Source organism: Physeter macrocephalus, chromosome 1 (assembly GCF_002837175.3).
Source record: "Physeter macrocephalus isolate SW-GA chromosome 1, ASM283717v5, whole genome shotgun sequence".
Taxonomy (NCBI): Eukaryota; Metazoa; Chordata; class Mammalia; order Artiodactyla; family Physeteridae; genus Physeter; species Physeter macrocephalus.
The window spans coordinates 111461824-111473760 of NC_041214.2; the positions used below are offsets into that span (position 1 = coordinate 111461824).

Genomic DNA, 11937 nt, shown 5'->3' on the forward strand with positions numbered 1-11937 from the left:
TATGTGGCACAACTAATGAAGCCCACACTCCCAGAGCCTACGCTGAGCAACAAGAGAAGCCACCACAGTGAGAAGCCCGCGCACCGCAACGAAGAGTAGCCACCGCTCACCGCAACGAGAGAAAACTCGCACGCAGCAAGGAAAGCCCTACACAGCCAAAAAAAAATTAATTAATTTAAAAAAAAACAAAAAAAATATTCCATATGATCCTTAGACACTCTAAAGGTTAAAGGCCATTAAAATTAAGCCATCTTAATATATTTGCTCCACTTCAGACTCAGAAAATAATTTAAAATCATATTTATTTATTTTATAAACTTGAAGGTGGCCCTCAAGGCTAGGAAAGAAAGATCTTAAACTCTCTGTTTTAAGTTAAAAACGCAGATTCTTTGACCCATTCTTCTAAGGGTGTATTTTTTCATGCTTTAGGCATCTGTCTTCATCTCTAAAGCCTCCCCAGTTTCTTCACATGTTCATTTAGGGATAAACAAAACTATACCCTACTGTAGCTCAAAAAGAAAAGAGTACTTACTAAAAGGCACAAATTAATTTAAACTTATTTAAAATTAATAAGGTAAAGACAGTCAAGTAAAATTGATAATTCAATTATTTTAAGAGAGCCAATAGGAACAGCACCTTTTACTTCCAAGCATGACAGAATGTGTGTACCTTATGCCCAAATCAACCCATCACAGATTTCAATATCTAAATTTAATTTTTAATTAGATTTTAATTTCTAATTTGGGTATGCAATTCAAAATAACCACCAAAAAAGAAATACTCGAAATTGATGGAAATAATTTCCACAACTTTATAACAAACAATAGCAATCTTTACATAAAAGTCAATTCTTAAAACCCTCAAACTTCAGAACACAAAAATAAATTTTCCTTTATAGATTTTCCCCTTCCAGCTCCAAAAGTGGTTATTTTAGAATAAGTATTCATCCTGTAAAATTTAGCTGAATCAGATAAGTAGCAATTACCCAATGCAAATATCAATTCAATGCACAGATTTTATATATACTGCTTTCATATTTCCCTTTTGCTTCTTTTCTAGATAAAAGCTGGACACTGTAAATATTCTCATTAGAAAGTTCTGACCAAGGACACTGGCCTTTTCAAGTAATCCAGAAAAAACTGGATCATCAAGAGAAACTTCTAAGACACGGCAGTCTTCAGTGTGTTACAGGAGCCACTGACTACAAGCCTTGGGGTTAATTCACTTCCCGCTGAAGATGTACCAATTACGCTATTCACGTAGATGTGCTCAATTTCCTTTACCAGACAAGATACAAACACTCCACTGCCAACCAAACTTGTCCCTTCCACTTAGGTCACAACATTTTTCACACTTTTTAGCACAGTATCCCCTCCCCTCCCAGGAGAAGCTAGTTCAAACACACTCATTAGTATCTTTGGTTACAAGGGCAATATAGTGTGTAAATGCTGTTAATAATCGTTCCCCCATGGATAAGTCAAGATGGGAAAAAATCCTATAGGTAGATATAAATGTAATCTGCATTTTCTAAGCTCCTTACAAGTCATTATATAAAGTCCAGCTCTTTTTAAAAATTTTAAATACATATCAATGGCAGCCATCTCTCCATAGCGCCACGCATAAACCTTCCGTAGTGCAGGTGATAGAGAAGGTCACTGAATGTGATTCCTCCAGTCCCCTGCAGGGCAGACTAGCTCTCCAAGGGGCACACAAAGGACAAGAACATGTCCAGTTGGTTCTTCACAATAACTTCATCTGGATGTAGCTTGTGGGGCAGATAATGGGCCAGGGTCATCTCCCAGGCATCAACGAGATATACTCCAACTCCTGAGAACATCTTCCGAAGGATGGTGTCCAGCTGAAAGTTATACCAGTCGCTGTTGAAAAGGCTCACTTCAGGTCCCAGCTCTTGGGCATTGGCTGTCCGGATGACTACCACAGTCTTAGGGCTTCGATCCAAGAGCTGGACCACGGCTCGACGGATGTTCCTGAGCCGCCGGATATACACTTCCAAGGGGAAGGTGCTGAAATGAGACCACACAGCTATGGCAACCACTGTGTTCTTCCCTCCCACGATGCCATTCAGCTCATTCGCCACATAACGGAGGTCATTGCTAAAGACGGTCGTGAAGCGGATCGGTGGACCGTGGCAGCGGTATTTGAGCAGGATGTTGTGCTTCTGGTCCACCGCAAGGAAGGGACCCACATTCTTGGGGCTACCCAAGTTAAACTCCACTAAATCTGAAACAAGGAAAACTCAGATTCATAAGAATGTTTAAACCAAGCGATATATTTTGATTATTCTTTAGTTAGTGGCTTCAAAGAACAACTTTTTAAAATAAAACAACAAAAAGGTACAATACGAATGTAAAGGAAACACCTATTTCACTTCACCTTGGCCCCCTTGGCTTCAATGGACCTTTATATTTTAACATATTTATTACTTAAATCACTCCATAAGCATGACATTACAAGTAATACCATCAGCAATTGATTCTAGACCTGAGAAACAAAATAACCTGTTTACCTCTAATTATTAGGCCAAGAAATCTTCCTGTTTGCACTGACTGTTGAATATCTAAACATCGATTTGGCATTTACACATTACTGTTCTAACAGATCAAAATTATTTCTTCCAGGTCAAGAACTATAACTTCTGCTTTTTTACAAACACATAATAGTGACCAAATACCTCTTTTTGAAATAAGCAAAAGAAAGAAGCAACCATGCTTCTTGTGACTTTCAATTTCACCCTATGGATGGAAAACCCTGTTTATGTCTTAGAAAACTTCTCTCTCTCTCTCTGTCATAACAAACACAGCAGCACAAGTTAGAATTCCCTTCTCTCCCTCTACTTTATCTAAGTTGTGTTTCCAAGTCCTGCTCCTCTGAAGATCCCAGGAATCAATGATTATTCTCCCTTATTACTCCTCAAAAAGGCTGTACAATTCATCACTGAACATTCACCCCATGAGGAAAGAGGGTCTGTCTCATATCCCTAAATATTCCTATAAGTGCCTTACACAGACCAGATTAAGTCACCCGTGGCAGCCAAACTGAATTCACATTTCCTAAGCACCTGTTCCGTGCCAGCACTATTGCGCTATAAGCCAGCAATGCAGGACTTTGCTGGCGGTCCAGTGGTTAAGACTCCACACTTCCACCGCAGGGGGCATGGGTTCAATCCCTGCTCAGGGAATTAAGGTCCCTCATGGCACAGTCAAAAAGAAAAAAAAAATCGAATAAGAAAATAATAAAATAAATTAGAATAGTTTCCCAGCTTTAAAAAAAAAGCCAGCAATGCTCAGATGGGTAAGTCACAGTCCTTGCCCTCAAGGAGTTTACAGTCAATTCTGAAGAAGTACCATCAAACTGTAATTGTCCCATATTATTTACTCTTAGGGTTAACGTCAAGGTTTCACTTTTTTCTCCATGAGTTCCCAGGCTCCTCTTCTAGATTCTCATACCTAATTCATTACTACTTAGCATGTGGCCCCACTTAAACTGAATAAAAGCTCAATTAACCATTCTTTCTTTTGATTAAGATCAAGCCCAACACAAGGCTTTATCGGGTAAAGATCTGTCTGCAAAGGGTAGGGTGGAAAATGCTCAAGACACACAATGTGATCATTGCTATGAAAGGAAATACCAAGCTACGTCATTAGAACTTAAGAATCAAGCAACTGGGGCTTCCCTGGTGGTGCAGTAGTTAGGAATCCACCTGCCAATGCAGGGGACACGGGTTCGAGCCCTGGTCTGGGAAGATCCCACATGCCGCAGAGCAACTAAGCCCGTGCGCCACAACTACTGAGCCTGCGCTCTAGAGCCCGCGAGCACAACTACCGAAGCCCATGTGCATAAGAATGTTTAAACCAAGCGATATATTTTGATTATTCTTTAGTTAGTGGCTTCAAAGAACAACTTTTTAAAATAAAACAACAAAAAGGTACAATACGAATGTAAAGGAAACACCTATTTCACTTCACCTTGGCCCCCTTGGCTTCAATGGACCTTTATATTTTAACATATTTATTACTTAAATCACTCCATAAGCATGACATTACAAGTAATACCATCAGCAATTGATTCTAGACCTGAGAAACAAAATAACCTGTTTACCTCTAATTATTAGGCCAAGAAATCTTCCTGTTTGCACTGACTGTTGAATATCTAAACATCGATTTGGCATTTACACATTACTGTTCTAACAGATCAAAATTATTTCTTCCAGGTCAAGAACTATAACTTCTGCTTTTTTACAAACACATAATAGTGACCAAATACCTCTTTTTGAAATAAGCAAAAGAAAGAAGCAACCATGCTTCTTGTGACTTTCAATTTCACCCTATGGATGGAAAACCCTGTTTATGTCTTAGAAAACTTCTCTCTCTCTCTCTGTCATAACAAACACAGCAGCACAAGTTAGAATTCCCTTCTCTCCCTCTACTTTATCTAAGTTGTGTTTCCAAGTCCTGCTCCTCTGAAGATCCCAGGAATCAATGATTATTCTCCCTTATTACTCCTCAAAAAGGCTGTACAATTCATCACTGAACATTCACCCCATGAGGAAAGAGGGTCTGTCTCATATCCCTAAATATTCCTATAAGTGCCTTACACAGACCAGATTAAGTCACCCGTGGCAGCCAAACTGAATTCACATTTCCTAAGCACCTGTTCCGTGCCAGCACTATTGCGCTATAAGCCAGCAATGCAGGACTTTGCTGGCGGTCCAGTGGTTAAGACTCCACACTTCCACCGCAGGGGGCATGGGTTCAATCCCTGCTCAGGGAATTAAGGTCCCTCATGGCACAGTCAAAAAGAAAAAAAAAATCGAATAAGAAAATAATAAAATAAATTAGAATAGTTTCCCAGCTTTAAAAAAAAAGCCAGCAATGCTCAGATGGGTAAGTCACAGTCCTTGCCCTCAAGGAGTTTACAGTCAATTCTGAAGAAGTACCATCAAACTGTAATTGTCCCATATTATTTACTCTTAGGGTTAACGTCAAGGTTTCACTTTTTTCTCCATGAGTTCCCAGGCTCCTCTTCTAGATTCTCATACCTAATTCATTACTACTTAGCATGTGGCCCCACTTAAACTGAATAAAAGCTCAATTAACCATTCTTTCTTTTGATTAAGATCAAGCCCAACACAAGGCTTTATCGGGTAAAGATCTGTCTGCAAAGGGTAGGGTGGAAAATGCTCAAGACACACAATGTGATCATTGCTATGAAAGGAAATACCAAGCTACGTCATTAGAACTTAAGAATCAAGCAACTGGGGCTTCCCTGGTGGTGCAGTAGTTAGGAATCCACCTGCCAATGCAGGGGACACGGGTTCGAGCCCTGGTCTGGGAAGATCCCACATGCCGCAGAGCAACTAAGCCCGTGCGCCACAACTACTGAGCCTGCGCTCTAGAGCCCGCGAGCACAACTACCGAAGCCCATGTGCCACAACTACTGAAGCCCGTGCGCCTAGAGCCTGTGCTCTGCAACAAGAGAAGCCACCTCAATGAGAAGCCCTCGCACCGCAACAAAGAGTAGCCCCCACTCACCGCAACTAGAGGAAGCCCGCCCGCAGCAACGGAAGACCCAACGCACCCAAAAATAAATAAATAAAATAAACCTATTAAAAAACAAGAAAAGAATCAAGCAACTACAGGCTCCTGGAGGGCCCTGCCTGGTCAGCACTGAACTGTGCCTAGCATCATGCCATACAAATGATTTCCCTTCTCCTGCTTTTTAACTTACGCTTCATCAACTAGAACTCTGCTGTCTGTTTCAATAAAAAAGCAAGCAAATCAAAAATGGAATTAACTTTCTATTTTGGGGGGTCAAATCTACTTCCTCCTTTCCTTCTAAAAATTAAATTTGAAACTAAGTTGATGTAATAAATAAAAGAGAAAAAAGAAAAACATCACACACAACCACTCCCAACTGTGGGAATTTTTTTATGAAAAGCCCTGTCTATAAACAGCCATCAAAAAAGCAGCCATTAAGGCCCTCTGCCTCAATGTTATGTGGCAGCCTGGATGGGAGGGAAGTCTGGGGGAGAATGGATACATGTATATGTGTGGCAGAGTCACTTTGCGGTGCACCTGAAACTATCACAACATTGTTAATCGGCTATACTGCAAAAATAAAAAGTTTAAAAAAAAATTAAAAACACACAAACCACCACAAAACCCAGTTCCCACAGAACTATTCATCAGCTCTCTAAACTCTAAGCGGGGCCTTTAGTCCTGCTGCCCCGAATCCATCCCTCCTCACTCCATCCACACCACTTCCAGGAAGAGGAAAGGCCCACTGTGAATAAGGGATGGCCCTCCAATGAGTGGGGTTTTATTCCAAAACTGGAGAGCTGCCCCAGAGCCCAGCAGGGAGACCGAGAAGCTAAAAAGACTGGGACCGACCAGAATCTCCCTTTTGCTGGGAAGCAGCTCCACCTCAGAGTCACACCAGTGTACGGCCCAAGAGGTGAGCAGGGATGGCTCTGCTGCATGGATGCATTAAAATGGGCGACAGTTTTGCTGCCTCCTTCCACTTAAATCTATGATAAACTTGGAGTTGGACCAAACAGAACTAGAAGAGAAACAACTGGAAATGTTCACTTCTATCTCACAGCCCAGAATGCTAGAAGTGAAAGACACCTGTGAGGTGAGAGTGTCTTGCTGCCTCAGCTCACACTTGGAGAAGTGAAGCCCTGAGAGGTAGATGACTCGTCCAGGGTCACACAGCTCATGAGTGGTATGAACTTCAACAAGCAGCCAGTGCTTTCATCGATGCGTCACAGCCCCACCATTGATCAGAAACTATCACTCATCTCTCCAAGGTTAGGACACCTCTTCAGTCCTACAGAGAAATAACTGCTTCCTCACCTGATGCCTTTCTTCAGGCACCGGACTGGGTCTGCTTATTTCAAAGCTGAATTTTGTATGTGTGGGAAAGAGTTATGAAACAAAAAGCAAAGTACCAACCTGGAACAAATGTAGTGAGGTATTCAAACCATTGCCTGATTGTCGAGTCACCAAATAAATACACCACTTTTCTCTGTAAGCATTCTGTAATGTTGTCAGGGTCATTAAACTGGCGCATCTTAAACTTTCTGGGCCTCCACTGATTTTTGTAATAATAGCCAGAAGGATAAGTTCCTAAGCCTTGAGATAGTTCTAGGTTGTTGGTTTCTGAAAAAAAAAAAAAAAAAAAAAAAAAGATATTCTGAAATTCTCTTCCAAGAAACACAATTATGGCCCTATGTTTGTTAGCTTGCTGGCTACGGATAACATTTCCTGCCATCACATCTCAAAGAAATCCCAGACTTTCCCCCTCCTACAAAAAGTTCTCCTTTGCACAAAAATAGGAAGATCTGAAGTGGGTGTGAGGGTGTTTGTGGACACCCTCAAAGGGTAAAGGGTACATTGATCATTCCCTCTGGTTATGCATGTTTTTCTCAAAGCCAAAATAAAGGCAGGCAAAAACCAAGGAAATGCGTAGATCTAAGCATTGTCCAGCATTATCCCAGAACAGGAGAAGAACTTCTCATCCAAATGCCTGTGAGGCAAGTAAAAATTTAAATTCATATTTTACATATGCATAATAATATTAGTACACACTGTTTCTCAGCCCATTACAAAGAAAAGTTTCAATCCATGGGTCCTACAATCAAATATTAACTCAGAAAACTGCCACTGAATACAGAAAACAAACCAATGACACACATTCTAAAGATTTACTGCCCACAACACAAAAGGTTCAGAAGTCTTTATGCACAATGAACAATATTAAAATTGCCTCAGCAGTGTGTACTCATGGTTGTAGCCTAGCTACACATGGTAACACAAGTGCCAGGATACCTTTCACAGGGAAAGTCAACACCTTTCTGCCCTAACACCTCCCTCAGAAAATGCCACTGCGAAAATGGCACGCTTTACATGCTTCAACAGGGATGCCTAATATTTCTTGCAGGTTTACTCTGCACCAGACACTGTTCTGAGCAATTAAATGTATTATCTTATGGGATGCTCACAATAACCCTTTAAGGTAGGTCCTATTATCCCTACCTTTCAAAACATTTAAGCAACTTGATCCAGAGCTAGTATGTAGCAAAGCCAGGATCTAATCCAAGCCTGTGAGCCCCCAAGCCCATGCTCTTAACCACTGTGTTACATCGCCTCTCAAAAAGAGATGTTTAGGGCTTCCCTGGTGGCGCAGTGGTTGAGAGTCCGCCTGCCAATGCCGGGGGACACGGGTTCGTGCCCCGGTCCGGGAGGATTCCACGTGCCGCAGAGCGGCTGGGCCCGTGAGCCATGGCCACTGGGCCTGCGCGTCCGGAGCCTGTGCCCCGCAACGGGAGAAGCCGCAACAGTGAGAGGCCCGCGTACCGCAAAAAAAAAAAAAAAAAAAAAAAAGAGATGTTTATAGATATATTTCTTTTTGGCTTTTTTCCTGAAAGTACATTTATTCATTTTTAACACTTATTACTCAAATCTGCAATCTTCAAAAAACCACCAATCATTTTATATCACTCCCTTACACAGACCAAAGTTGAAATCTTGATCATAATCCAGTAATTTTATAGTCTCACCTGTTAAACCACAATTTAAAATCCAAATGCTCAGAAATTTAAATTTAAATTTAAATATGACTCAGAAATTTAAATTTAACTGAGTGTCCTATTTGTGACTATTTTCAGCTTCTTTGACTTCTTGATATTATCGCTATACTAAAAATTATTTTGGAAGGAAACCTTCAAGACGGCGTTGGAGTAAGACGCGGAGATGACCTCCCTCCCCACAAATACATCAGAAGTACATCTACATGTGGAACCACTCCTACAGAACACCTACTTAATGCTGGCAGAAGACCTCAGACCTTCCAAAAGGCAAGAAACTCCCCCACGTACCTGGGTAGGCAAAAGAAAAAAGAAAAGAACAGAGACAAAAGGGACGGGACCTGCACCAGTGGGAGGGAGCTGTGAAGGAGGAAAGGTTTCCACACACTAGAAGCCCCTTCACGGGCGGAGACTGAGGGTCGTGGAGGGGGGAAGCGTCAGAGCCACGGAGGAGAGCGCAGCAACAGGGGTGTGCAGGGCAAAGCGGAGAGATTCCCGCACAGAGGATCGGTGCCGACCAGCACTCACCAACCTGAGAGGCTTGTCTGCTCACCCGCCGGGGCAGGCGGGGGCTGGGAGCTGAGGCTCGGGCTTGGTCGGATCCCAGGGAGAGGACTGGGGTTGGCTCCGTGAAGACAGCCTGAAGGGGGCTAGTGCGCCACAGCTAGGTGGGAGGGAGTCCAGGAAAAAGTCTAGAACTGCCTAAGAGGCAAGAGACCATTGTTTGGGGTGTGCGAGGAGAGGGGATTCAGAGCACCACCTAAACGAGCTCCAGAGACGGCCGTGAGCCACGGCTATCAGCGCGGACCCCAGAGACGGGCACCAGTCTTAGGACTGCTGCTGCCGCCACCAAGAAGCCTGTGTGCAAGCACAGGTCACTCTCCACACCTCCCCTCCCGGGAGCCTGTGCGCCCGTCACTGCCAGGGTCCCGCGATCCAGGGATGGCTTCCCCAGGAGAACGCACGGCGTGCCTCAGGCTGGTGCAATGTCACGCTGGCCTCTGCCGCCGCAGGCTCACCCCGCATTCTGTACCCCTCCCTCCCCCTGGCCTGAGTGAGCCAGAGCCCCCTAATCAGCTGCTCCTTTAACCTTGTCCTTTCTGAGCGAAGAACAGACGCCCTCAGGTGACCTACACGCACAGATGGGGCCAAATCCAAAGCTGGACCCCAGGAGCTCTGTGAACAAAGAAGAGAAACCTGCATCTAATTTGTTTCTGGCTTTATGTTTATCTTAGTTTAGTATTTAGAGATTATTATAATTGGTAGATTTGTTTATTGATTTGATTGCTCTCTTCCTTTTTTTTTAACATATAGATATATTTTTTTTTCCTTTTTCTCTTTTTGTGAGTGTGTATGTGTATGCTTCTTTGTGTGATTTTGCCTGTATAGCTTTGCTTTTACCATTTGTCCTAGAGTTCTGTCTGTCCATTTTTTTGTTGTTTTTTTTTTAGTATAATTTTCAGTGCTTATCATCATTGGTGGATTTGTTTTTTGGTTTGGTTGCTTTCTTCTTTCTTTCTTTCTTTTTCTTTTTTTATTACTTTTTAATTTTTTTATTTTTAATAATTAATTTTTTGTTTTAATTTTTTCTTTCTTTCCTTCTTTTTTTCTCCCTTTTCTTCTGAGCCGTGTGGCTCACAGGTTCTCAGTGCTCTGGCCAGGTGTCAGGCCTGAGCCTCTGAGGTGGGAGAGCCGAGTTCAGGACATTGGTCCACCAGAGACCTCCCGGCCCCATGTAATATCAGTCACTGAGAGCTCTCCCAGAGATCTCCATCTCAATGCTAAGACCCAACTCCACTCAACAACCAGCAAGCCACAGTGCTGGACACCCTATGCCAAACAACTAGGAAGACAGGAATACAACCCCACCCATTAGCAGAGAGGCTGCCTAAAATCATAATAAGGTCACAGACACCCCAAAACACACCACTGGACATGGTCCTGCCCATGAAAAAGACAAGATCCAGCTTCAACCACCAGAATACAGGCACTAGTCCCCTCCACCAGGAAGCCTACACAATGTACTGAACCAATCTTACCCACTGCGGGAAGACACCAAAAACAACAGGAACTACGAACTTGCAGCCTGCGAAAAGGAGACCCCAAACAGAGTAAGTTAGGCAAAATGAGAAGACAGACAAACACACAGCAGATGAAGGAGCAAGCGAAAAACCCACCAGACCAAACAAACGAAGAGGAAATAGTCAGTCTACCTGAAAAAGAATTGAGAGTAATGAAGTAAAGATGATCCAAAATCTTGGAAATAGAATGGAGAAAATTCAAGAAAGGTTTAACAAGGACCTAGAAGAACTAAAGAGCAAGCAAACAATGATGAACACCACAATAAATGATATTAAAAATTCTCTAGAAGGAATCAACAGCAGAATAACTGAGACAGGAGAACGGATAAGTGACCTGGAAGATAAAAGAGTGGAAATAACTACTGCAGAGCAGAATAAAGAAAAAAGAATGAAAAGAATTGAGGACAGTCTTAGAGACTTCTGGGACAACAGTAAACGCACCAACATTCGAAATATAGGGGTCCCAGAAGAAGGAGAGAAAAAGAAAAGGACTGAGAAAATATTTGAAGAGATTATAGTTAAAAACTTCCCTAATATGGGAAAGGAAATAGTCGATCAAGTCCAGGAAGCACAGAGTGTCCCATACAGGATAAATCCAAGGAGAAACATGCCAAGACACACACATATTAATCAAACTATCAAAAATTAAATACAAAGAAAAAATATTAAAAGCAGCAAGGGAAAAACAACAAATAACATACAAGGGAATCCCCATAAGGTTAACAGCTGATCTTTCAGCAGAAACTCTGCAAGCAGAAGGGAGTGGCAGGACATACTTAAAAGTGATGTAAGGGAAAAACCTACAACCAAGATTACTCGGGCTTCCCTGGTGGCGCAGTGGTTGAGAGTCCGCCTGCCAATGCAGGGGACACGGGTTCGTGCCCCGGTCTGGGAAGATCTCACATGCCGTGGAGCGGATGGGCCCGTGAGCCATGGCCGCTGAGCCTGCGCGTCCAGAGCCTGTGCTCCGCAACGGGAGAGGCCACAACAGTGAGAGGCCCGCATAACGCAAAAAAAAAAAAAAAAAAAAAAAATTGTCAGAAGACCTAAATAGACATTTTTCCAAAGAAGATATACAGATTGCCAACAAACACATGAAAGAATGCTCAACATCACTAATCATTAGAGAAATGCAAATCAAAACTGCAAGGAGGTATCACCTCACACCAGTGAGAATGGCCATCATCAAAAAATCTACAAACAATAAATGCTGGAGAGGGTGTGGAGAAAAGGGAACCCTCTTGCACT

General features: G+C 42.6%; 1 protein-coding gene across 3 annotated transcripts in view; it reads right to left on the reverse strand.

The window, feature by feature from the left end:
• Positions 1–393: 393 nt before the first annotated feature.
• The window catches only part of NXPE3 (neurexophilin and PC-esterase domain family member 3), a 54415-nt gene continuing 42871 nt past the window's right edge, over positions 394–11937 (reverse strand). For 2 of the 3 annotated variants that reach the window (XM_007105416.3, XM_007105417.3), the window contains 2 exons: positions 6975–7181; positions 394–2241 (listed from right to left, as the gene is read on the reverse strand). In XM_007105416.3, the coding sequence (XP_007105478.1) occupies positions 1691–2241; positions 6975–7181 (758 nt within the window). In that variant the 3' untranslated portion in view covers positions 394–1690. The remainder of the gene's footprint in view (positions 2242–6974; positions 7182–11937) is intronic. The other variant, XM_055085761.1, reaches the window with a different exon arrangement.